This window comes from Canis lupus, chromosome 15, assembly GCF_048164855.1.
Source record: "Canis lupus baileyi chromosome 15, mCanLup2.hap1, whole genome shotgun sequence".
Classification (NCBI taxonomy): Eukaryota; Metazoa; Chordata; class Mammalia; order Carnivora; family Canidae; genus Canis; species Canis lupus.
Window position 1 is genome coordinate 20,434,378 of NC_132852.1, and position 25,487 is coordinate 20,459,864.

General features: G+C 40.5%; 1 protein-coding gene across 4 annotated transcripts in view; it reads left to right on the forward strand.

Annotated features, from left to right (window-relative positions):
• ASAH1 (N-acylsphingosine amidohydrolase 1) overlaps positions 1-22,073 on the forward strand; it is a 48,160-nt gene extending 26,087 nt beyond the window's left edge. For 2 of the 4 annotated variants that reach the window (XM_072776158.1, XM_072776161.1), the window contains exons 3-14: positions 8,001-8,091; positions 8,605-8,691; positions 10,223-10,301; positions 14,481-14,555; positions 15,980-16,025; positions 16,718-16,862; positions 17,398-17,452; positions 17,577-17,658; positions 19,126-19,257; positions 19,364-19,487; positions 19,920-19,976; positions 20,985-22,073. In XM_072776158.1, the coding sequence (XP_072632259.1) occupies positions 8,001-8,091; positions 8,605-8,691; positions 10,223-10,301; positions 14,481-14,555; positions 15,980-16,025; positions 16,718-16,862; positions 17,398-17,452; positions 17,577-17,658; positions 19,126-19,257; positions 19,364-19,487; positions 19,920-19,976; positions 20,985-21,074 (1,063 nt within the window). In that variant the 3' untranslated portion in view covers positions 21,075-22,073. Of the gene's footprint in view, positions 1-120; positions 253-8,000; positions 8,092-8,604; positions 8,692-10,222; positions 10,302-14,480; positions 14,556-15,979; positions 16,026-16,717; positions 16,863-17,397; positions 17,453-17,576; positions 17,659-19,125; positions 19,258-19,363; positions 19,488-19,919; positions 19,977-20,984 lie in introns of all 4 variants that reach the window. The other 2 variants (XM_072776160.1, XM_072776159.1) reach the window with 2 other exon arrangements.
• Positions 22,074-25,487: the final 3,414 nt, after the last annotated feature.

Consider the following 25,487-nt stretch of genomic DNA (forward strand, 5'->3'; position numbering starts at 1 on the left):
TATTAAGTTGGAGACTGGTTCCCCAAGTAGGGATGATTTTTTAAAATTTTATTTTTATTTGCAATTATTCTATGCAGAATTTATTCTCAGGCCATAAGTTTTAAGTTTTTGTTTCTTCAGTTTCTTCTAGGATATCTTTTCCTTCTGTGCAGCCTCCTTTTCTGGTTTAGGAACAGTCTGCTCTTTTTCAGTAAGGATCAAGTGGATGTGGCAGGCAGAGCTCATGTATGGCTTAATCCAGCCACAAGCCGCGTAAGTTCTTTGCCGCATCTCGGAGGCTTTGTTCACGTGGATGTGCTCAATGACCAGAGAATCTACATCTAAACCCTTAGGTTCAGCACTAGACTCTGCATTTTTAAGCATGTGCAGTAAAAATTCAGCACTCCTCTTGGGCCACTGACCCTGTATGCAGCCCCACTGTTTGGCCTGGACGTAGCTGGGCACCACTGCAGCAATGGAATGGCATGCATCACTTCTTTCAGATACTTGGTGGCTTTTTGGATACGTATACCCTTCATGGCCTGGGCAGTTTCATGTGTGTTCTTAAAGTGAACATGAAGATTTGAACCTCTTGACTTGCATGATTTTGTAGGGTTTTCTAGATCCAGTGAATAGTGAACCATTATCAGAGGTCACTTCGGGCCACTTAGGGGAAGAGCAGGGATACTTTTTCTAAGGGAATTTTAACCACAGAAGCAGCATTGGCCTGTCCCTGAGAGAAACCTTGATCCAGGGAGAAAACATACAAACCATGACTAAAATATATTTATATCAGTGAAAAACTGTAGGGGATGAATTTGTGTGAACAGGTTTCCCTGGATTATACTTCGGACAGGTGAGACAAGTAAAGTAGCCACTTCTGCATATTTCCCCATCATCATTGGTTCATGAATGCTATCATTTTGTTAGACCAGTGGTTTAAGGCATGTAAGTAGTGGGAATTTTAGAATTTCTGGTAGGGCCAGGTTGTTATTTGGTCCAAACCAGAGTTCTCCTTTTTATCAAGCCAACAATTATTAGATTTTTAATATTGTTTTTCCCTCTCTGGGGCCAATTGTTGTGTATCTCTTGTCAGTTTTTCTAAATAATCATTCAAGAGAACATCCTTTTGGACCATGAAAGATGTTGGGGTATTGATTTCCTTAAGAGCAGCATTTTTGGTGGAAATACCAGTGAGGTGGTTTTGTTTGGCCTCCAGGGAGTCTAGTCTGGTACACCCAAGGACCTTATGGGTAGTAGAGCAGCCGGCAAAAGTCTGACCTCTGGTACATTTTGGACGTAAGAGCCATTTTTAATCTTATCTCCATCAGAGATAAGGACATCTCATTGTTTCCATAATATTCCAAACTGATGAATGCCCCAAAGGCATACTGACTATAAGTATAAATGTTTGTGGTTTCATCCTTGGCTCAGGGACAAGTTTGAGTGAGGGCATAGATCTCAGCCTGTTGGACAGAAATAGCCAAAGATAAAGGTGCTGCCTCAGTGATTTCAAAAGGAGTTACAGTAGCATACTCTGCACGGTATTTACTATTTACATCCTTTAAATAAGAACTGTCAGTAAGTCGTGAAAAAGCTGCATTGGTTAGAGGGGTTTCTTGTAAATTGTCATGAGGAGCCAAAAAGTCACATCAGCAATCATGAAGGGTAGCATCTGGATCCGAGTGTAGTCCTTGTTTGGAGATTAGGTGCCCTAAGTATCAAACTTGAATTTGAGCAAATCCCTTTAGGGCTACAAATTTTTAGCAGGTGGATGCTGTCTCCTTATGCAGGGCTCGATCTTACAACCCTGAGATGGTGACCTGAGCTGAAACCAAGTGTTGGATGCCTAACCAGCTGCACCCCCAGGCGCCCCTTGGCCCAGTAAATGAATAGAGGTAGAGGAGCTAAGAAGAATGCGTACCTCTCAGGGGGCCTAGACAAAAGGGGAATGGGTTAGAGATGGGCACCTGTTGCGGTTTATAGAGACCCTCCAGCTCCTTGAGCTGTTTCAGTGCTCGGAGGTAGAGGCTGCGTTAAAGCCGTGGGGCTAAGCACGGAGAGTGTGGCTCTGGCGTTACTACACACACAGGTTCATTCCCAGTCTGGAAAGTGGTTTCTGCAGGCTGCTGGAGACAGGATTGGGGCGAGCACCTGTAGCTCCTCGGGGCCATGTGTTTGGGAATTAGGAGGAGGTTGGAAAGACTGAGTAAAGGGCTGACAGTGTCTGCGGCGCTCAAGTTTGTACCAGCCTTTTAGTAATGTCCTGGGTCTTTGCAATAATAGAAACTGGAAAGATTTTGGGTTTTTTTATTTTCAGTTTTATGTTTTTTAATTTAAAATCAGTTAATTAACATATAATGTAGTGTTGGTTTCAGATGTTGAGATCAGTGATTCATCAGTCTTCTATAACGCCCAGCGCTCATTACATCACGTTTAGGAGCCTTCCTTTGCAAAGTAAAAAAATTGAGAATTTCAGCAGTCCTTCTCTTGGCGACCCATCTAGGAAACAAGCGAGCTGGTTTGCCAGATTCAATCAATCTGGAGTGATTACAGTTTTCATTCCATCCTGATCCTTTTTAAGACTTAAGAAAAAGGATCCTGGTTCAGGTCATTGATGACCATAGAGTTAAATGCCACCTGGGTGGATTCAGCATTTAAAGGAAAACCAGAACCTTCTTTAAAAACAGTTTGGAGGGGGCAGCCCGGGTGGCTCAGTGGTTTAGTGCCGTCTTCAGTCCAGGGCCTGATCCTGGGGGTCCGAGATCGAGTCCTGCATTGGGCTCCCTGCATGGAGCCTGTTTCTCCCTCTGCCTGTGTCTCTGCCTCTCTCTCTCTCTCTCTCTCTCTCTGTGTCTCTCATGAATAAATAAATACAATCTTAAAAAATAAAAAATAAATGAAAACATTTTGGAGTTGATTGTAGTAGTCATGAAGAGGTTCATCAGGCTTTTGTGCACAAGCCTGAATTTTTGTTCCCATCAACAGGCTTAGGAAAAGCTACTGTAACTGCTCAGTGTATGTTCCCTGGGGCTGTTCTAGTGTTTTGCCAGAAGTTAGGCTCTTTACCCGTCCCTCGCGACGTTCCTATCGGGCTACTTTCATCCAGTGTTTGGTCTGGCCCTCACAAATAAGCAAGTGGACTAATGGATATAAGTCTGAGAAACTAGATGGGTAAGTTGAATAGCAAGATGGGTTAAATTCTATAGCAAGCTTATGGGGAGGTCACAAATCACTTTAGAAAGCTCTTTCTGGCTTGAATGGATTCTCTTAGTACAGGGAGCAGAAGAAACTTGGCATTTCTGCAGATCCTCAGAAGACTTAACTTTAGAGAGGCAGGTTCAGGAGAAGGAGCAGGGAGCATTTTGGAGGAAAAAAGTTCAACAGTGAGAATAAAGGAAAAATGGCACCTGCCACACATCTGGAATCAAAGAAGGTGGCAGGGCGGGGAAAGAGGTCTCAGAAGCCGTTTTGACTTTTCATTTGTTGCCTCAGTTAATTTAGAAATAGTATTTTACAAAGAGGCAAACTCAGAATCCGGAAAGGATTCAGAAGCCTCAAGGTAGCATTTAAAACAGGCATCCCTGGGCAGCACTGGTGGCTCAGCGGTTTGGCGCCACCTTGGGCCTGGGGTGTGATCCTGGAGGCCTGGGATCGAGTCCCACGTCAGGCTCCCTGCATGGAGCCTGCTTCTCCCTCTGGCTCTCTCTCTGCCTCTCTCTCTCTCTCTCTCTCAGGAATAAATAAATAAAAATCTTAAGAAAAAAAAACATAAAACAGGCTTCCCATATAGGAAGCTGTGCTTCCTAATTTGCTTCTGAGTAAGCCCAGTGTGGGGAGCTCAGAAGTTCCCTGTGAAGGATGCTGAAGCTCCAAGTTACCTTTGGTTAACTCAGTCTACTTAGTTACAGATGCATGTGTGGAGCTACCAGAGTTCTTAAACATAGACCAGCTGGAGTCGTGGTAGGAACCGGGTACCCTCAAAGCTTCTTGATGACTAGGATCCCATTATCTTAGATGTCTCTCTCTAGAGTAAAGAGAAAAAAATCCTAATAGCACAGTTTCAACAGCCTGTTTCCAGAAGGAATCAGACCAAACAGAGGGAACAGTCCAGTTCCAAACTGAAGTCCTACCAAAAGCTAGTGCATTTCCAGCAGGCACAGTCCAATCCCAAAATGAGTCAATTCAAACTGGCACAGGAGCAGACCAGTTCTGTTACAACAGCAACAGTCCAGTTCTGTAAAGGAGTCAACAAATACTCTCAGATTAAAAAAAAAAAAAAAAAGCCTTAAGACACGTCCCAAATAAAGCCTGGAGAGCTCAAACACAGAGAGCGGAGCTTGAATCGCCGGGAAGACTTACCCTCAATCCCGAGGATTGGCAAGAAAGTAGGGAATCCAGTTGACTCTGTGGTTAATCAGCACCTGGTTTGCTCATCAGCCTTGGAGTTGTTGGGGGTTTTCTCTGGATCCCACTTTTTTTTTTTTAAAGCTTTATTTATTCGAGAGAGGCAGAGACACAGGTAGAGGGAGAAGCAGGCTTTCTGCGGGGAGCCCAATGTGGGACTTGAACCCAGGACTCCAGGATCATGACCTGTGCTGAAGACAGATGCTCAACCACTGAACCACCCAGGTGCCCCTGGATCCCACTTCTGATCACCAAGTAATGTCAACCTTAAAAATAAATCTGCCAGTTATTTTACCAGCAAATATGGGTTTATTCAGGAAGAGTAGAGAATTAGGCAAGCAAGGGCAAGCAAGGGCAAGCAAGGGCAAAATCATAGGCAAGTCTGCAGAACAAAGGAGAGGAGTGCTCTTTTAAAGAGGACACAGGGAAGTTGAGAAAGCTGTTGCCCAAAAGCCCACTAGAGGGAACTGGAGTCCGAAGAATAGTGGCTTCTCATTGGCCAGGCTGTTGGCAGGGCAACCTCTCTTCTCTGCTGGGATAAAGTCTTGGTTAAGGGTCCTGTCAACTTGCAGGGCTACTTTTCTTCCTATTGGGTCTGTAGTTGAGGAGCAGTGGGGTGGGAGGCCTTCCCCTGCCCACCTCCGGACTCCAGACTAAATGACCTTTCCTTTTATTAATTTCCAGTAATACCAAGATGACATACTTGAATTTTGTAGCACTCCAATTATATATTATTGTACCCCACTTGCCTAAATTACGTGCTCTGAATAGCCTCTGTCCCAGATACAGTGCAACTGTAATAAAATTCTTTTGATTTACTCACTTTTCTGTGGAAAGAAGTAAATATTTGGTAGGAAATAATTTAGAAGTAATCAGTTTTTATGTTTTATTCTAAAATTTTTGTATTATGTTATTCTTTTTCTTTTTTAACTTTTTTTTTTTATTTATTTATGATAGTCACAGAGAGAGAGAGAGAGGCAGAGACATAGGCAGAGGGAGAAGCAGGCTCCATGCACCGGGAGCCCGATTGGGATTCGATCCCGGGTCTCCAGGATCGCGCCCTAGGCCAAAGGCAGGCGCCAAACCGCTGCGCCACCCAGGGATCCCCCTATATTATGTTATTCTAAACAATGTGTATTCCAGTGCTTTAATGGCTTGTTCTCTGGAGGTCCTCCTTCATGTAAACACTGACTGTATCCTGGTCTTCAGGGTCTTATTGGCTGCATCTCTTGACTGGTCTCACGGCCCCACTTCATTTAACACATAATGAATACCTTCCATGTTGAAGGCTTTTTTCCCTCCTCCCTTCCATGTGCACCTTACATGTGTCCATGAGTTGATTACCCTGCATACCTTCCCTGCTTGGGCTTCTCAACTGGTTCCAGGTTGCTGAGCATATGTATGTGCACACATGTGTACACAACACACACATACAAACACATTTATATTTCCATACAATGTAAATATTTTAGTCCTGGTATTTCTACTGGATTCCTTCCTGCCTTACTAGACTGTTCTCTACAGAAAAATCTTCCATTCTGCTCTGATCCTTTTCTCTGAACTAGAAATGTGTCTTGGGATGTGAGAGGGGAGCCCAGTGTTCATATACCTTTGAATGACAACAGAATCCTCCTCTACATTTTCTTGATCAAGTGCACGGGTTCTGGAGGTATGCATGGGCATCTGTGCGGGAGGAGTTACCTGTTTATCCAGCCCGACCAGTTACATCAGGGCTGGAGATCCGGAGACTGACAGCGGGAGCACCCCTGGATCCATCCAAATCCCATTAGCATTTATTTTCCCCTGGTCCCTGGCACTCAGCATCTGCCCTCTTATTTGTATGTACCTGTGTTGTGTCACTTGGACTAGTTTCTGAGCCACCTGTGGAGCCAGGTGGGTTCAGTCAGTTCTTAATAGTGACTGTGATGACCTGGGCAGAGCAGATGCTAAGTCTCAAAAATAATTTAATGATGTTTATTATTTGCAGTAACGTAGGAAACTATTCTGTAGTAATTACTATTGGTCGAATACCAATACTGCTGAGTACTTTTTGTGTATCGCATGTAATTATCACTGCCCTCATAGGGTAGATACTATTTATTTCTCTAGGAAATTGAGGTACAGGTGTTAAATACCAAGATATTTTAGAAAAATGTTTGAGAAATAAGATGTGGGATCGTGGCTAAGCTTTAGTTGTAAGAATGATTTTGTTCATCAGTTTAACAGTTCTTTCCAAGAATTGTGATTAGTTGAGGTGTTTTTATAGAGAGGTTTGTGGGGTCTCCCCATGCCCACTTAGTCTAATCCTCTGCTGTTCTGAGTTTATCTCCACTCCCCATTTCTTCTTTGGAATCCTTGAGCCTACCCAAGGCTCCAGACTGGAAAAGAATCAGGAGATTAGGGTGGATATAAGTTTGGGTTTTGTTGGATATTCTAAGGCGAAGAACTTCTGATTGGGGTTTATAGGTAGAAACCCTGTCTGAGGGCAGTGCCGCCACGTGCATAGCTCCAATTGGCCCCTGTTTTACCATTGCTCCCGGACATGGAAATCTAAGTGCGTGCTGGCGGGGAGGCCATTAGGAGCACCTGCCTGTAATAGAATGAACAAGAATTATTTTTTAGAATTGTGGAATCGAATTTTGCATGCACAATTAGGATCAGTCAGAAACAGAATTTGTTTTTATGTTAAGCTTTTTTTTTTTTCTCTAGGAATTAAGTATCATAGTCCTTAATATGGATATCAGCTGTAGCTCACACCTGCATGCCCCTTCTGTTTCTCTGGAGCAGAGAAATAATGGAGCAAACGCTGGCTATTTTTAGGCGTAGTTCTAAGCTGATAAGTCACTGAATGGCACACCCACAGAGGCTTAGTAACAAGAGCCAGAAGATGATGTTTCTGCAGCTACAGAGAACAGTGGTAGAGTTCACCCACCAGAAATAGGGCCCAGCTCCATTTAAAAGGAGTGGACGTTGCCATGTATTTACGTTGTATAGTAGAAATTGCTGTTTGTCGATTGAAGAGTAGGAAATTGGGGAATGCCTATGACTGGAACAGAGCTTGGGTGTGGACTGAGTACAGGAGATGAGGAGAGAGGGAGCATGGCAGGAAGAGTCTCGTGGCTGAGTGAGTAGAGAAGGTTCTTAAAGCCAGTCATGAGAAGCTAATACGTGCTGCCTCTTCAGGAGGCTTAGAAGGTGACCTTACTGAATCCCATGCTAGAGACAATGATTTGGCAGTAGTGGGACTGGGAGACCACTCAGAGAAGTGCCCAGAGCCTAGACCAGTCCTCAGCAGAGATTTCGGAGGGCAAAAAAAGGCAGTTATTTTCTAGCCCTGAGATTCAGTTGACATGAGGCTCTTGAACCAAAATTGATTCTTTTACATATCACCAATTCCCCTTATCCTTCCAGAATGTATAATTCTGGATTCTAAGACTTCTGAAATTACGTGTGATTGTGTGTACAACATAGGGCAGAAACACTAGCTGGGAAAATGAGCTTTTCTGCAGACGTTGGTTTGAGTACCAACTTCTGTGTTGTTAAGAATATGCCTCTGTCTAACCCCCATCAGAATTGGCTTTTTACATTTCACGATGATACACCTCTCATTACAGCTACAGGGGTTCAGTTCCTTGGTACACCATAAATCTTGACTTACCGCCCTACAAAAGATGGCATGAATTGATGGCTGACAAGGCACCAGCGGTATGTGGATTGTTAAATATTCCATTTCTAACATTACTGAATATAACTGCATTTTTGAAAGAGCATTTCATGAAATTACATACTAAGTATTTTAAGGATTGAGTTTGATATTTTTCTCCTGTTAATAATAGAAGAAATGATGCCATTTTTCTGTACCTTCTTGCTCTTTTTGTTTGCCTTTTTTTTCTGTATCCTCTTCCTTCATCTAATTAATTAATAAAATGGCCTGTTAAAGATGTATGTGTATATGAGATGAAAATATTTTCAGATGGCACTCTATTTAATTCTTTATGGATAAGTCAAAAGGTTTGTGTCTGTTTCCATTTTACCAATATTAATTTTTTTGTATATTTTTTATTGGAGTTTGATTTGCCGACATATAGCATAATGCCCAGTGCTCATCCCGTCAAGTGCCCCCCTCAGTGCCTGTCACCCAACCAATATTAATCTTCAATGTCAACTTTTTTAATGTCTCCTGATAATTAAATTATTTATTTATTATTTTTTTTTCAGCTAAAGATTATAGTGAATTCCCTGAAGGATCTAGTAACTGCATTTGTGCCAAGTGGAAAAATTATGCAGATAGTGGATCAAAAGTTGGTAAGAAATATTATTTCCCACAATAAATTTTAAACATACACACATACACAGAGTTCAGAAAAGGCTCTAGTATTTACTTAAAGGCATAATCTGACAAATTCTTCTAAGGAGCTGGGGACAGGTTTGCATTTAATTATTCTAGAACACTATCGAAACTTTAGAGGGAGTTAAAATTTGGGGGTTTGGTAATGTTAGAATAACATGACACCAAAGAGGGATGCCTGGGTGGCTCCGTGGTTGAGTGCCTGCCTTCCGCCTAGGGCGTGATCCTGGAGACCCGGGATCGAGTCCCACATCGGGCTCCCTGCATGGAGCCTGCTTCTCCCTCTGCCTGTGTCTCTGCCTCTCTCTCACTGTGTCTCTCATGAATAAATAAAATCTTTTAAAAAATAATTTAAAAAAACATGACACAAAATAGCATGGCAAATTTTGGCAATTAACTGCCCCTTAAATTTTTTTTTAAAGTATTTTAACTTTACAGAAACTATTTTACAGAACAGTTGGCAAATATGTTATTTCATCTGAGAGCATAGCATGTCCTTCCCCTTACAGATAGAGTTCACCATTGAACAACACAGGTTTAAACTGGGAAGGTCCACTTATACATGGATTTTTTTCGATAAATACAGTGAAATACTGTTAATGTATTCTCTCTTCCTTACGATTTTTTAAAAAACCATTTTCTTTGCTCTGGCTTTTTAAATTGTAAGAACACAGCATAAAATATATATAACATTCAAAATATGTGTTGTTAATCAAAATATGCGATAATACTGTTGATATTATCAGTAAGTTTCTGGTCAACAGTAAACTATCAGTGGTTTGGGGAGAGTCAGATACTATACTCTTTTGGGAGAGATTTTCAACTCCCCACATTGTTCACGGGTCAGCTGTACTTATATTTGCAAGTTTACTATTGAAGATTTGGGTGGTTTTTTTTTTTTTGTTGTTGTTTTTTTTTTAAGTACTTTGCCTGTGTATCTCAGGACACCCAGAGATTTTTCTTCATAGGACCAAATGACATATGTATCTTAGCCCGGGAAGCCCATTAACCGAGACAGAAGGTTTTGTGAATGACTAGAAGATAGATTTGCTTTTATGAGTGTGGGAAGAAAGCAGTAATGAGGGTGCAGTGCCAAGGCAAGAGGGTGAGTTCAGGTGGAGATAAGGGGTGCTTGTTGTGATGCATTTGTTTGTGGATCATGTCCGGTCACCCAAGTGCAGTTATCCTAGTTCCCTCTCCTTCTGGAGAACAGGGTGAAATGCCAGGCAGGAAAAAATAAACATACATCTCTGCATAATACCTGAAAACAGTTGAGTTTAAGGGAATAAAATACATATTTAAAAAATGAGGGGCCTACCATCGAGTCCTACATAGCATCTTTTAGAAATACAGGATGTAAAAGTCCTTTATAAATGACTTTTATCACTTACTATATGGAAGGAGCATCTAGAACAAATTATATGTAAAAGAACCCAATCTAAAGCAGCCCTTTAGGGTCAAATGGTTGATCATTTATTTGTTTTCCAGCCTGGTCTCCTTGGCAATTTTCCAGGTCCTTTTGAGGAGGAAATGAAGGGGATTGCAGCGGTTACTGGTATACCTTTAGGTAAAGTTCACTTTGCAGCTTTTATAAGATGTAAGAAAGCACTTGTATATTTTTTTAATTGGGACAATCTACTTATAGTAAAGTGTGTTAATCTTAAGTATACAGTTCAGTAGAATGTTTAAAATGTGTACATGCATGTAATCACAACTCAGCTGAAGACCCAGAAATTTCAGCAATCCAGAATGCTCCATCCTGCCATTTCACAGACAGCACTGCATCTCCAAGGTAGCTCCTTATTCTCAATTCACCACACATTAGTCTGCTTCTTGAATCTTCTGTACACAGTGTGAACTGTTGTGTCGGTTTCTTGTACAGGTCATTATAGGTAGTATGCTACTGTGTGAATAGGATGGTTTGGGTGGTTTCTAGATTTTGGATATTAAGAATAAAGCAGTTATGAATATTGTATCTGTTTTTCGATGGACATGTGCACTCATTTCTGTTGGATATATCCTGGGCTATGGGGTAGCTGTATTTTTGCCTTGTAGTTTTCCACAGTAACTGTATCCACTGACAATCCTCATAGTAGGAGACTGTTAGATACTTTCCCACCAGCTAACATCAGTATTTTTCATTTGAGCCATTTGGCTGAGTGTGTAGAATCCCATGATTGTGCAATTTGCTTTTTTTTTGATGACTATAAGATTGTACAGCTGTTGACCTTTCCTTTCATTGGTGCTTTTGTTTTGCTTCTTTAAAAAAAAAATGGTTTAAGAAGATAATCTGTCTCCCTTCCTTCCTTCTAAAGGTGAAATGTTTGTTAGTCTTTTGCCCATTTTGTATTGGTTTCAAAAGATTGTTTTTTTTTTTCAAGTCTATATTTTAATTCCAGTTAGTTAACAGTGTTATATTAGTTTCAGGTGTATGATACAGTGATTCGGCACTTCGTACATCACCTGGTATTCCTCCTCACACATGTCCTCCCTAATCCCTATCACCTGTTTCACCCATCCCCCCAACCCACCTCTGGTAACCATCAGTTCTCCATGGTTAAGTATATGGTTTTTTGTTTCTCCCTCTTTTTCTTTCCCCTTTGCTCATTTGTTTTGTTTCTTAAATTCCACATGTGAGTGAAATCATATGGTATTTGTCTTTCTCTGACTTATTTCACTTAGCCTTATACTCTCTAGCTCGATCCATGTCATTTCAAGTGGCAAGATTTCATTCTTTTTATGGCTGAGTAATATTCCAGTGTGTGTTTGTGTGTGTGTGTGTGTGTGTCTACACATCTTTATCCTTTCATTCATTCACTGGACACTTCAGCTTCTTCCATAATTTGGTTATTGTAAATAATAGTGCAGTAAACATGCATGTACCCCTTTGATTTAGTGTTTTTGTATTCTTTGAATAATTGCTAGATTGTAGGGTAGTTCTCTTCTTAACTTTCTGAGAACCTCCATACTGTTTTCCCCAGTGGCTTCACTAGTTTCCACCAACAGTGCAGGAGGGCTCCTTTTTCTCCACATCCTCACCAGCACCTGTTGTTTCTTGTGTTGTTGATTTTGGCCATTCTGACAGATGTGAGGCAATAGATGATAAGTGATGATAACATCTTTTCATCTGTCTGCCATCTGGATGTCTTCTTTGGAGAAATGTTTATGTCTTCTTCCCATTTTTAATTGTATTATTTATTTTTTTGTGTGTTGAATTGTGTAAGTTCTTTATATATTTTGGGTACTAATCATTTATTGGATATGCCATTTGCAAGTATCTTCTCCCATTTTGTGGGTTGCCCTTTAGTTCTGTTGATTGTTTCTTTTGCCAAATTTGTGCAGAAGCTTTTAATTTTAATGTAGTCCCAATAGTTTATTTTTGCTTTTGCTTTTGCTTTCTTTGCCTCAGGGGGCCCACTTGAAAAAAGTTGCTATGACCAATGTCAGAAATTACTGCCTGTGCTCCCTTCTAGGATTTTTATGGTTTCATGTCTCATGTTTAGGTCTTTAATCCATTGTGAATTTATTATGTGTATGGTGTAAGAAAGTGGTCTAGTTTCATTCATTTGCATGTAGCTGTCCAGTTTTCCCAACACCATTTGTTAAAGAGACTGTCTTGTTTCCTTTGGATATTCTTTCCTGCTTTGTCGAAGAGTAATTGACCATATAATTGTGGGTCCATTTCTGGGTTTTCTATTTTGATCCATTGATTTATGTGTCTTTTTTTGTGTTAGTACAATGGTGTTTCGATCACCACAGCTTTGTAATATAACTTGAAGTCCAGAATTGCGATGTCTCCAGCTCTGCTTTTCTTTATCAAGATTGCTTTGGGTATTCAGGGTCTTTTCTGGCTCCACAGAAATTTTATTTTATTTTTTTCCACAGAAACTTTAAGATTGTTCTAGTTCAGCAAAAAATATTGTTGGTATTTTGATGGAGATTGCATTAACTATGTAGATTGCTCTGAGTAGTATAGGTGGTTTTAAGGAATTCCATATATATTCTGGCTACAAGCCTTTTGTCAGATGCATGCGTTCTGAATATCTTCTCTATGGCTTCAAGTCTGTGGCTTGTATTTTTACTCCCTTACTGGTATCTTTTAATGATCAGAAATTCTTTTTTTTTTTTTATGAGCAGAAACTCTTAATTTTAATGAAGTCAAATTTAATTTAATGAAAAAGACTTTTCTTGCCACCCCAATTTTGTTTTTTAGCTACCAAAGTGATAGAGTTGTTATTTTAAGAGCCAGTATTACCTTGGTTTTTACAAGAGATGATTGAGAATTTCTGAAAATCAATAGTATTTATCAACAAAGGTGGCTAGGTTTTTTATTGTCCTTTGCTTCTTCCAAAAAAAAAAAAGATGTAGGGGCACCTGGGTGATTCAGTCAGTTAAGCATCTGCCTTCCCCTGCAGTCATGGTCTCAGGGTCCTGTGAGTCCGGTTTCCTGCTCAGCAGGGAGTCTGCTTCTCCCTCTCCGTCTGCCCTGCCTCTTGCTCTCTCAAATAAATAACATCTTTTAAAAATGCTGTAAAATGATGGTCAACATACTGGAAATACATTCTTGCAGCTTTGATGAAAAACAAGTCTTTAATTCCTTTATTATGTAAAGAACCCTAGCAAATAAATACCATATATCACTATCTCGAGAGAAAAATGAATTAAAAAGATTAATACGTGACTTTTAGTAACATAAGAACAGAATCTTACCAAAATGGAAATAAAATAAACATTAGCTTAGAATGGGAATAAATGTTCAGCTTATTAACATGTTTACATGAATGTGGTAAGAGAAAGCATTCTGTATATCTTTCATTATCTAATTAAAATAATTTTTTTTTGGTTTCAGTTGATAGTGTTACATTAGTTTCAGGTGTACAACATGGTGATCCAGCACATCACTTTACATTTTACTGTGCTCGCCCCGGGGATGGCTACCTTGTGTCATCATATAACACGATTACAGTACCACTGGCTGTACATTCCCTGTGCTGTGCCTTTTGTTCCCGTGATGTATGCCTTTTCATTAAATGCTAAGTGGTATTATTATACAGTTTTGGGAAAATATTCAAAAATTAAAATGGATTTTCTTGTTAGCTGCACTGATTTTATTAGTAGTTCCTGGATCTCCTTTCTCACCTTAGAAATACTGTCACCTCTAAAAATATGAGCAAAATACATGTTCAGTCTATAGCAAAGAGCCAGATGTATTAAGTTATCATATTTTAGGGGCACCTGTGTGGCTCAGTCAGTTAAGTGTCTGACTCATGATTTCAGCTCAGGTCATGACCTCATAGTTTGTGGGATCTAGCCCCACTTTAGGCTCCAAGCTGAGCAATTCCCTCTGCCCCTCCCCCCACTCATGCATGCTCATGCATGCTCTCTCTCCCTCTTTCTCTCAAATAAATCTTTAAAAAACAAGTTATCCTATGTTAGCACCCCCAAACCAAATTAAAATGAAGCATATTGGACATCCTGTCACAGTACAATGAATTCATTGTGCCTGGGTGTTCAGCTTGCCCAAAAAGCTGACCTTTGGGAGTTTGTTTTATCTTGTATCTGTAGCATATCGGCTGGTGAGATACCACTACCTGACCAGGCTATTCAGGCGTGCTCAGACTGGTCTGCAGACATGTATTGCACAGCAAAAATTCACACGTAGTGATTGTTCAAACTTAAAAAAAATTTTTCTAACAGTGTCATAGTTTTGTATATTGACTAAGAAATGTCCTATCTTTTCTCATAGGAGAGATTCTTACATTCAATGTTTTCTACGAATTTTTCACCATTTGTACCTCAATAATAACAGAAGACAAAGAAGGTAAATGTGTGCCTGGGGGAGAGGTTGCGGGGGTAGGCAATGCAAAGTACAAATTAAAAGAAAAATCTAAAAATCTAAATAGAATTAGAACTTGTACTATCCAGGCTTACTCTTCAAATTCTGTGTATGTTGCATATAGTTTAAAGATCTTGGGCAGCCCGGATGGCTCAGCGGCTTAGCGCCACCTTCAACCCAGGGCGTGATCCTGGAGACCCGGGGCTGAGTCCCTCATCAGGCTCCCTGCATGGAGCCTGCTTCTCCCTCTACCTGTGTCTCTGCCTCTCTCTCTCTCTCTGTGTCTCTCATGAATAAATAAATAAAATCTTAAAAAAAAAAAAAGATCTTTAGCAAATTTTTAGATGTGAATTTAAAACTATGTTTATTTTGAGACCACTGTGATGGCTATTAAAGTTTAATTCAGGGGCACCTGGGTCACTCAGTGGTTGAGCATCTGCCTTCAGCTCAGTGCTGATCCTGGAGTCCCAGGATCGAGTCCCACATCGGGCTCCCAGCATGGATCCTGCTTCTCCCTCTGTGTCTCTGCCCCCCCCCCCCCATGAATAAATAAATAAAATCTTAAAAAAAAAAGGCAGTCCCATGAGGCTGTTTGAGTGGGTGAAGTTTGAACTAAGGCGTGAAAGACAGAGTTTATAATGAAGATGAAAGGGAACAACATTCCAGGCAGAGAGAACTATAAGTTCAAAGACGCTGAGACAGGATTGAGCAGCTTGGAGAACAAAAAAATAAAGTTTAATTCAGGGAGGTAGAAAGCTTGGAAGTGTTTCAGGATTCTAAATATCCTTACCCTTTCACCTAGTCTCCCTTATGCTATTCTTCATGCTTTAGTACAAGTACTCACTCATTATCTTTATGTGCATAATGATCCCCGCCTTTCCTTGAGACTCAGGACAAATCCTGTCCTGTTTCCGGCCGAGGGACCCTGTGTAGACCAGGCTCATTTCCCATGTTTTTTTCTGGCAGGCCCCCAGAATGCAAGGCACAGGATGGCTTACCCTGATTTACCATTATACCGCTACTCACGTTAGAAATCGGCCTGTACCTGACCCTAGAAGTGTTCAGCTGTAGGTAGCCATTCCTGAAGGGGATTGTGTTGGCACGTCACATCAGGTGCGGCTATGCTAGCTACACCCAGCTAGCTGTCCGTGGACCAAAGAAGGACCCCTGATCCCTTTCCCAGATTGTAATTTTACCTGGAACTGTGTGCTCTGAGATCAGTATGAGGGGATCTGGCCAGTGTGACGGGCACAGCAGTTTGAGCTTGTTAAGGCTTATGATACTAGGACGCTACTTAATTCTTACTACTGGATTGAGCAGTTGTCAATATCAATAAACCAGAATTAAGTGTCCAGCTTTGATCAATTATGCTGTCGTAACTGCCGCTACATGTCTCTTCTTTAAATCAGGTCATCTACTACATGGGCGAAACATGGATTTTGGAATATTTCTTGGGTAAGTAAAGATCGTGGTGAGTATCCATCCTTAAGGAAGGGTATGTTGTATTACAAATCGATGAAAAGTAAATCCCAAATCATGCCCAAAATATGATCAGAAGTGAAGATACTGGTTTCCTTAGTTTTTTGTTTGTTTGTTTATTTTTTTATAAAGATTTTATTTATTTATTCATGAGAGACAGAGAGAGGCAGAGACACAGGCAGTGGGAGAAGCAGGCTCCATGCAGGGAACCTGACATGGGACTTGATCCAGGGTCTCCAGGATCATGCCCTGGGCTGAAAGTGGCGCTGAACTGCTGAGCCACCCGGGCTGCCCTGGATTCCTTAGTTTTGAGACAAGATGGGCACAGTATTTGTGAGTCTGTAACGGAGCTGAAGCTAGTAAGCAGAAATCTAGAGCATGTTTGAAGGTCCCAGATGCAAGTCCGGTTTATTGCTTAGAAAGGAAGAGCATTCTATTCTATGTCTACTTAACATTCCTAAAAAAATGTAATGGCTCCTTTGCTGAGTGGGCTGTTGTACTGGGTTATTTAGATTTAGCCTCCGTTTTATCATATGGAAAACGGAGAGTAAAACCACTCATGTCATAGAGTTCTTGTGAGGCTTGCTCATTATGGAGTAGGGAGAGGAAGCGCCGGATACAATGCCTGGCCATCATCATTATTTTTAAACGAAATCTGTCTTTTGTAGGTGGAACATAAACAATAATACCTGGGTCGTAACTGAGCAGCTCAAACCTTTATCAGTGAACCTGGACTTCCAAAGAAATAATAAAACCGTCTTCAAGGCTTCAAGCTTTGCTGGCTATGTGGGCATGTTAACAGGATTCAAACCGGTAAGGAATCCGCTGTTACGTAACTTTACAGGTAGCTCTGTGTCCTCTTTTTGCTGCCTGTGAAAGATGGGGGTCTAAGGACCCAAGAAGAATATGAAGCCCCGGTTCTTCATCCCTTTGCACTTCCTGTCACCGTCATAGGTGTGAGCTCACGGGATAGAGAAGAGTAGAAAGGGAACGATGGTTTGTTTCTGAGCCTCTTCTGAGGAAAAAGCGTGTGGCTGGCTGTGCAGGGCTGGAATAGGATATAAATCTGGCACCTGGTCTTCAGTCTGCCGCTTAGACAAGTTGGGCGTTTACTCTCTGCATGTCCTTCTCCTTCTCAGAAAAGTGTGGCCAGTAACATCCCACCTGTTCACTTCACACACTACACGCGAAGATGCTCTCAACTTCTAAAAGCTGTTAACAGAACGTGATAATCCAGTTTTGACTCTGCACCCCCAGCCCCCGTTCCAGGGGTTGGCACACCTGGTATAAGTACGCTGCCAACAGGGTGGCTGAGGTTTCTGACTTCGTTGCTTTGTCTTGTTTCCAGGGACTGTTCAGTCTTACGTTAAATGAACGTTTCAGCATAAATGGCGGTTACCTGGGTGAGTAGAGAGTTCTTAGCGGGAATTCCGTAGATGTTTTGAGAGGAAGGCTGGGCTGTGTCTTGGGTGCATAGTCTCACCCCATTGCAGGCCTGTGACACTGTGTATGTTTGATTTCTTCCAGGTGTCATAGAATGGATTTTGGGAAAGAAAGATGCCATGTGGATCGGGTTTATCACTAGATTAGTTCTGGAAAATGGCACAAGGTAATCTGTTTGATTCCTTTATTATCAAACTTAATATTCATTTTAAGTTTATTTTTTTTTGGAGATATGACAGAACGTTAACATTAGTTTAAGATGTACAACAAAATGTGTGGGGATTTGTATATATTGTGAGATGATCACCACAATAAGTGTAGCTAACACCCATCGCCACATAGTTACAGAAACTGTTTTCTTTGTGTTGAGAACTCTTAAGGTTGACTCTCTAGCAACTGTCATATACACAATACAGTATTATCACCTATTGTCACCACGCTGTCCATGGTATACCCAGGAATTACTATTTTAGAACCGGGAAGTTCATACCTATTGATCCCCCTTTACCTGTTTCACCCACCCCCCATTCCTCACCTCTTGTAACCACCACTCTGCTCTCTGTATTGATGAGTTTTCCTAGGTTCTGCATGTAAGTGATAGCCTGGGCATTTGTCTTTCTCTGACTTATTTCACTGAGCATAATGCTCTCACAGTCCATCCATGTTGCCACAAATGGCAAAATTGTTTTATGGCTGAGTAATAATCCGTGTGTGTGTGTGTGTGTGTGTCTAACGCAAAGAATGAACTGATTTATTTAAAAAGTGCTAGAGATAGTGCCAGCATGAAGGGTACCTATTAATGTTTATTGATGTACAAAAACCTACTCATACCAGAAGAGAATTTGTACAGTAAAATCTTCATTTAAACTGTTAATATCTGTTAACCTAGTTTAATTCTGCGCTGGTGCAGAAATCTTGTAATAGTAGCTAGCACCACATCCAAGTGACCTAGAATAAATGGGTATCTGATTTTTAATGAGGTCAAGGGAGTAAGATATAGTGGCTTTTCTGAAAATCCACTTTGATTTCTAAAAGCCCTAGTTTTCAAGGTTACTGTCTATTCCCTAAGTTCTATAAATAGTAATATTATTTCCTCTTGATCTGTTGTTGACTAAAAGGCTTAAACAATAAGGGTGGAAGATAATTTCTTGAGGCCATTTGGTTTGTCCTCACATTAGGGGATATTTCAGATCTTGGTGTTTTACCACATGGTGTCAGCGGTTGTTCCTCCATGAGCCATTGTGCACCACCCTTTTTTATTTTTTATTTTTTTATTTTTTTTTATTTTTTCTAATTTTTATTTATTTATGATAGTCACCCTTTTTTAAAAGAACATGTTGGGCAGCCCTGATGGTCCAGCAGTTTGGCGCTGTCTTCCACCCAGTGTGTGATCCTGGGGACCCAGGATCAAGTCCCACGTCAGGCTCCCTGCATGGAGCCTGCTTCTCCCTCTGCCTGTGTCTCTGCCTCTCTCTCTGTCATGAATAAATAAAATCTTAAAGAAAAAATTAAAAAAAAATAAAAGAACATGTTTCTCAGAGACTTGTGTTCCTTTAGTCTCCACAGCTAAAAATTTTTCATTCCAAGTCACCTAAAAATGTTTACTTTTTTCTTTTTTGGTGTTTCTATGTAGTTACGAAGAAGCCAAGAATACATTGATCAAAACCAAGATATTGGCCCCAGCATACTTTATCCTGGGAGGCAACAAGTCTGGGGAGGGTTGTGTGATCACACGAGATAGAAAACAGTCTTTGGATGTATATGAGTAAGTACACGTGTTCACACAAAGTAAGCAGAAACTAAAGCATAGACTGACGTATTTATGAGTTTAAGGTAGGAAGCCTAAGCAGAATTTCTTCTTTTCTATCTAGACTCAACCCCAAGCAGGATAGATGGTATGTGGTACAAACAAATTATGACCGTTGGAAAAATCCTCTCTTTCTTGATGATCGCAGAACACCTGCAAAGATGTGTCTAAACCAGACAACCCAAGAGGTACATTCACATGTCATATGTAGAAAGAAATGGTGACCTTTAAAGATTATCTTAGTTGTGGCATTTTTCTTTGGCCTTTGAAGAATTGATAAACTTTCTGGGAAGTATCGCTGGACAGTCTGTACTGTTTTTGTTTTGAATCTAAAGATCAAAGTTGTATTGTACTTGCCTTTTTGACTCTGATGCTGGACACCACTGTGTGAAGTTGAATGACAAACAGGCAAGAATTAAGAGGGCAGAAGAGAGAGAAAAAGTTGTTAATGTTAATCCAATTAGCTCTGTTTCTAACTAACAGCGATGCCAAGGGCAGTTCTTTAGGGGGATTGCGGGGAGGTAGACAAGAATGTCATGGTTTCTGATGACCCATTTTTGTGCATAAGGCTACTGACATATGCATTTAATTTAATGAACTCAATTATTTTTGTGTTTTAGAATATCTCATTTGCAACCATGTATGATGTCCTATCAACAAAACCTGTCCTCAACAAGGTATTTAAAAAAAATATGTATATATATATATATACACTTTTAGGAAAATAACTTGGTCCTGTGTTTTATTTTTCCCTGTTATCTTGGATCAGTTGGAGCTAGGACCCCAAGTCCTGTTCCCCTTAAGGTTGATTTTTAAAAATGCTTTATGTGACTAAAACAGTAACTCTTGGGATAGGACAGATTGATTAATGTTGTTATGTTGTTTGATGTCCAAATTGGTCAAAGTACTGTTTCCAGTTTTACTTCCACAACATTTATATGTAGGCTTTTACTTTTGACTTACCCTGTCAGAAATTTCATGCTGTACACAACTAACACCTAAAACTCAGCCAGGTCTGAAGTCTGTTTACAGACAGAGTTTTGTGCCCGCATAGTTTCCCCCACTGTGTTAGAAACGCAGTAAGGGGCGGGGGGTCTGGGGGGGCTCAGCTGGTGAGGTGTCTGCCTTGGGCTCAGGTCATGGTCCTGGGATCGCGCCCTGCTTTGGGCTCCTTTCTCAGAAATCCTTTCCCCCTGGTCATGCACTCTCTCTGTCAAGTAAATAAAATTTTTTAGAAACGAAAGAAAGCAAATGCGCTAAGGATAAGGACAGCCACAGCTGAGCCGGTACAGTCCACGGTATACGCCATTAGGTTTTGCAAGGACCACTGTTGATACTGTTGAGGAGGGTCGAGGGTTAAAGTGTTGTGGCGAAGCAGTGTCCTACTTAGGAATAAGATCTCTAAGGAGCTGAGGGGATTCTTTCCTGAGTCTGTTTATATTCATGACTCGGAATAGTGGCTCTATTGAAGTTAGTTTATTTTTTCAGTTGTATTCCTAAATGGTGAACTATAATTGTTATTGACTATTTGTCTTTGTATATTTATTTTTATGACTATTTATATACAATTTATGTATTATTTTATATTAAGTAACTTCATAAAGCAGTTTGACATGTATAGAAATGCCAGTCAAGACACCTTAAAATTGGAAAGATCCTTAAAGTAAATGTAACTTTTCTTTCAGCTGACTGTATTCACAACTTTGATGGACGTTACCAAAGGTCAATATGAAACTTACCTGCGGGATTGCCCAGACCCTTGCATAGGTTGGTGAGCACACACCTGGCCCCTAGAATGCTCTGTCTGTGGCATGAAGATGGAAACTCACATGCATCCACCTAGTGCAGCCGTCTGATGTCCTTGCAAAGACCAAGACTCGGCAGTTTCTTGTGGAGGCATGGGCTTGTCTTTCTTATGTTTACAGTTCACAGACTATTTTTGCCATAACAGTTGATTCTCCTCATTTACAGGTAACTTCTTTATGTACAAAAATCAATCATCTAGAATTTACAGTTTCTCTTCACTTTGACATTTGGGGATGGGGATGGGCAATGACATATGGGACCCACCTCCATAGAATGAAGCAAGAATCTTGGTGGGTGTTGAATCCAGCACATCTGTACATTGTTCAGTTTTTCACTTTAATCCACATATTTGTATGTTTTTCTTTCCTTCTGGTTCCAACTACTATTAAAATTAGCATTCTGTGTGGTCTTTGCTGTCTGTGACAGCAATGTAATTTCACTAATTTTGATTGGAGGGGGATGAGACAGACATTCAACTGTGTATTAATCTTAATAGGCAAGAATACTTGAGCTTTTGACCCTGAATAGAAGCAATTTTTTAGGTTCATGAAGTAATCCATGTACAAGGCAGCCTTTCATGCACAGAATTGACACGTCCCTTTTTTCATAATTACTCTACCTCCCAGAAACTCCAGGCAGTTGTTAACTTCAGAAACTGAGTTCCAGGTTCTGTGAAGAGGTCAAAGCCTTGTGAAAATTGAGAGGTGAACCCATAAACTTACATAAATATCATTCATGTAATAAATGTTTAGTTTGTTTCTCTGATCAATATTTTTAAAAAACTTAAGTTACTAAAAGTGTTTTTCAGAAATCAGTCTATTTATGAAAGTGCTAATAGAACTTATTAATAACCTTTCAGACATTAACCATTAACTGTGAAATGCATGCCAGTTGGGCGAGACTGTATCCACTTCATTTTGTATAATGTCGTGTACTCATGATGCTCAATAAACAATCCCTGGAAGTACTGTCAGCAGTCACGTATGCTGATTCTCCGGATACCCACATGCTGGTGTGAGGGGGGCGGTTATGGAGAAATGGAAGCTGAACACAGCATCTGAATTAAATTATAAGGGTTATGTAGGTGGGTTCTTCAACTTATGATTAAATGGCCACTATCTTACATGACTAATCTTACCACCTCTAAACCCAGTGGTGTCAACAGGACACAGGTGTGCTAAGGCTACTTTTCCCCTGGAAGGAGGTGCTTCCACAAAACTATAGTGATGCTAGCACTGTCTTAGTGAAGTGAGAGGGTTACAAGAGGACTTGTATTAAAATAAGATTTGATTTAAAAAAAAAAAAACAAAACCTCAAGAGTGCCTGGCTAGCTCAGTCGCAGGAGCTTGCGACTCAATGTTGGGGGAGTCATGAGTCCAAGCCCAATGTTGGGTGTGATTACTTAAAAAAATAGATAAAATATTAAAAAAAAAATTCAGATTTTGTCCCTCTTATAAAAATGAAGTCAGGTTAACTTGTATTTTTTTCTAAAGTTGTAGCTTTTGATACTCATAATAAATACGTGAGATGCTGTTTTAGACCAGTTCCTCAGGACCACATCAAATAATATGGAGGAAGTAACAACTGGCAGTAAGATTCTCGGTAATGATGCTCAGTGGTAAAAAAAAAAAAACTTATAAAATAGGATATAGAGTATAAGCCTATTTATAGATGTACTTAGGCATAATTAGATACACATCTAGAATATAGAAAGAGAACGGGGAGGGTGTTTATCAAGATGTTCCCACTGGATGGTGGTAGTAACTGCTGTGTTAATTTGGAGAGGACATTAGTAAGAAGACTACAGGTGTACTTCGTTTTATTGCACTTTGCTTTAACTGTGCTTCACAGATACTGTTTTTTACAAATAGGTTTGTGGCAGCCCTGTGTCAAGCATGTCTAGCAGCACCGTTTTCTAACAGCATCTGCTATTTTGTGCCTGTGTCACATTTTAGTAATCCTCACAAAATTCCAGGCTTTTTCATTGTTACTGTATTTGATTTGGTGACCTACCTGCCGCCCACCCCGCCGTCTGTCCTTCTCCATGGGCCTCCCTACTCCCTGAGACACCACAGTATTGAAATTAGGCAAATTTAGAACCATACAGTGGCTTCCAAGTGTTCAAATGTCCATTTATTTATCGATGGACACTGTGTTGCTTCTATGTGTTGGTTACTGTAAACAATGCTGGTATACATAGGGGTGCAGATAACTCTTTGAATTAATATTTTCATTTTCTTTGGGCAAATGGCCAGTAGAGGCATTACTGGATCGGGTGGAATTGCTGTTTTTAATTTTTTAAGGAACCTCCGTACTGTTGTCCAGTACTGTTGCTGCACCAGTTTGCATTCCCAGCAGTGCATGAGGGTTCCTTTTTCTCCACAGCCTCACCTACACATAGATGTTAATCTTTTTGATAACAGCCATTCTGACAGGTGTGAGGTGATATCTCATTGTGGTTTTGATTTGCATTTCCCTGGTAATTAGTGATGTTGAGCATCTTTTCATGTGTATGTTGGCCATCTGGATGTCTTCTTTGGAAAAATGCCTATTCAGATCTTCCACCTATTTTTAATAGGATTTTTCTTTTTTGTTATTGTGTTTTAGGTGTTATGTATTTTGGATATTCTTCATTCGATAAGTCATTGGCAGGTATCTCCTCCCATTCAGTAGGTTGCCATGTCTCTCACTGTAAATGAAAAAGCTAAAGATGACTAAGCTTAGTGAGGAAGGCACATAGAAAGCCACGAAGGGCTGAAAACTAGGGCTCTTGTGCCAAACCTGGCAAGTAGTGAATGCAAAGAAAAAGTTCTTCAGGGACATTGAAAGTGCTATTCTGGTGAACACACATAGGTTAGAAAGCAAAACAGCCTTACTGCTGATACAGAGAAAGGTTTAGTGGTCCAGTAAGAAGATCAAGCCAGCTACAACATCCCCACAAGCCACAGCCTGATCCAAAGACTCTAACTCTCTTCAATCCTGTGAAGGCTGAGAGAGGTCTGGAGAAGCTGCAGAAGAAAAGCTGGAAGCCAGCAGTGGTTGGGTCCTGAGGTTTAAGGGCAGAAGCCATCTCCATAACATAAAACTTCAGGGTGAAGCAGTAAGTGCTGATATAGAAGCTGCAGAAAGTCACCCAGAAGATCTAACTCAGATAAATCAAGGAAAGTGGCTCCACTAAACGACAGATTTTCAGTGCAGATGAAAGAGCTTTCTTTTCGAAGATGCCATTTAGGACTTCCATAGCTAGAGAGAAATCAAGGCCTGGCTTTAAAGCTTCAAGGGACAGGCTGTCTCTGTTAGGAGCTAATGCACCTGGTGACTAAGTTGAAGCCAGTGTTCAATGACCAGTCTGTAAACAAAGCCCATGGTTGAGGCCTACAGATCAGAAATAAAAGACTTCTTTCAAAATATTACTGCTCATTAACAATGTACCTGGTTACCAGAGAGCTCTGGTGGAGATGTACATGATTCCTGCTATTTTCAGCCTGCTAACACAACATCCATATTCTGCAGCACATGAATCAAGGAGTAGTTCTTTCAAGTCCTATTATTTAAGAAATACATTTGTAAGGCTCTAACTGTCCTAGACAGTGATTACTCAAATGGATCTGGGCAATGTAAATTAAACCTTCTGGAAGGAATTCACCATTCTAGATGCCATAATCAATTGTGATTCATGGAAGAGGTCAAAATATCAGTGTTAACAAGAGTGTGAAAGATGCTGATTCTAACACTCAAGGATGACTTTAAGGGGCTTCAAGACTTCAGTGGAGGAAGTAACTACAGATGTCGTGGAAATAATAGAAATAGAATTAGGAGTGGAGCCTGAAGTGGGGGGTGGGTGCCTGGCTCAGTAGAGCATACAATTCTTGATCTTGGGGTTGTAAGTTCAAGCCCCATGTTGGGTAGATACAGGTGTGTATGAACTGCTGCAATCTCATAAAACTTGAATGGCTGAGGAGTTGCTTCTTATGGATGAGCAGAGAAAGTGGTTTCTTTAGATGGAATCTACTGGGGAAGATGCTATGAAGATTGTTGAAATGACAGGAAAAGATGGAGAATATTACATAAACTTAAGGAGCAGCAGGGTGAGAGGACTGACTCTAATTTTGGAGGTAGTTCTGTGGGTAAAATGCTATCCAACACATCAGTATGCGAAAAAGAAAGGAAATCATTTGATATGGGCAGACTTCATTGTTTTTTAAGAAATTGCCATGGCCAACCCAGCCTTCAGCAACCACCAATCTTTATCAGTCAGCAGCCACCAATATCCAGGCAAGACCTTCCACCAGCAAAATGATTATAACTTGCTAAAAGCTCAGATGACAGCATTTTTTAGCAGTAAAACACATTGTTTTTTCAGTCATAGAGCCATTGCACAG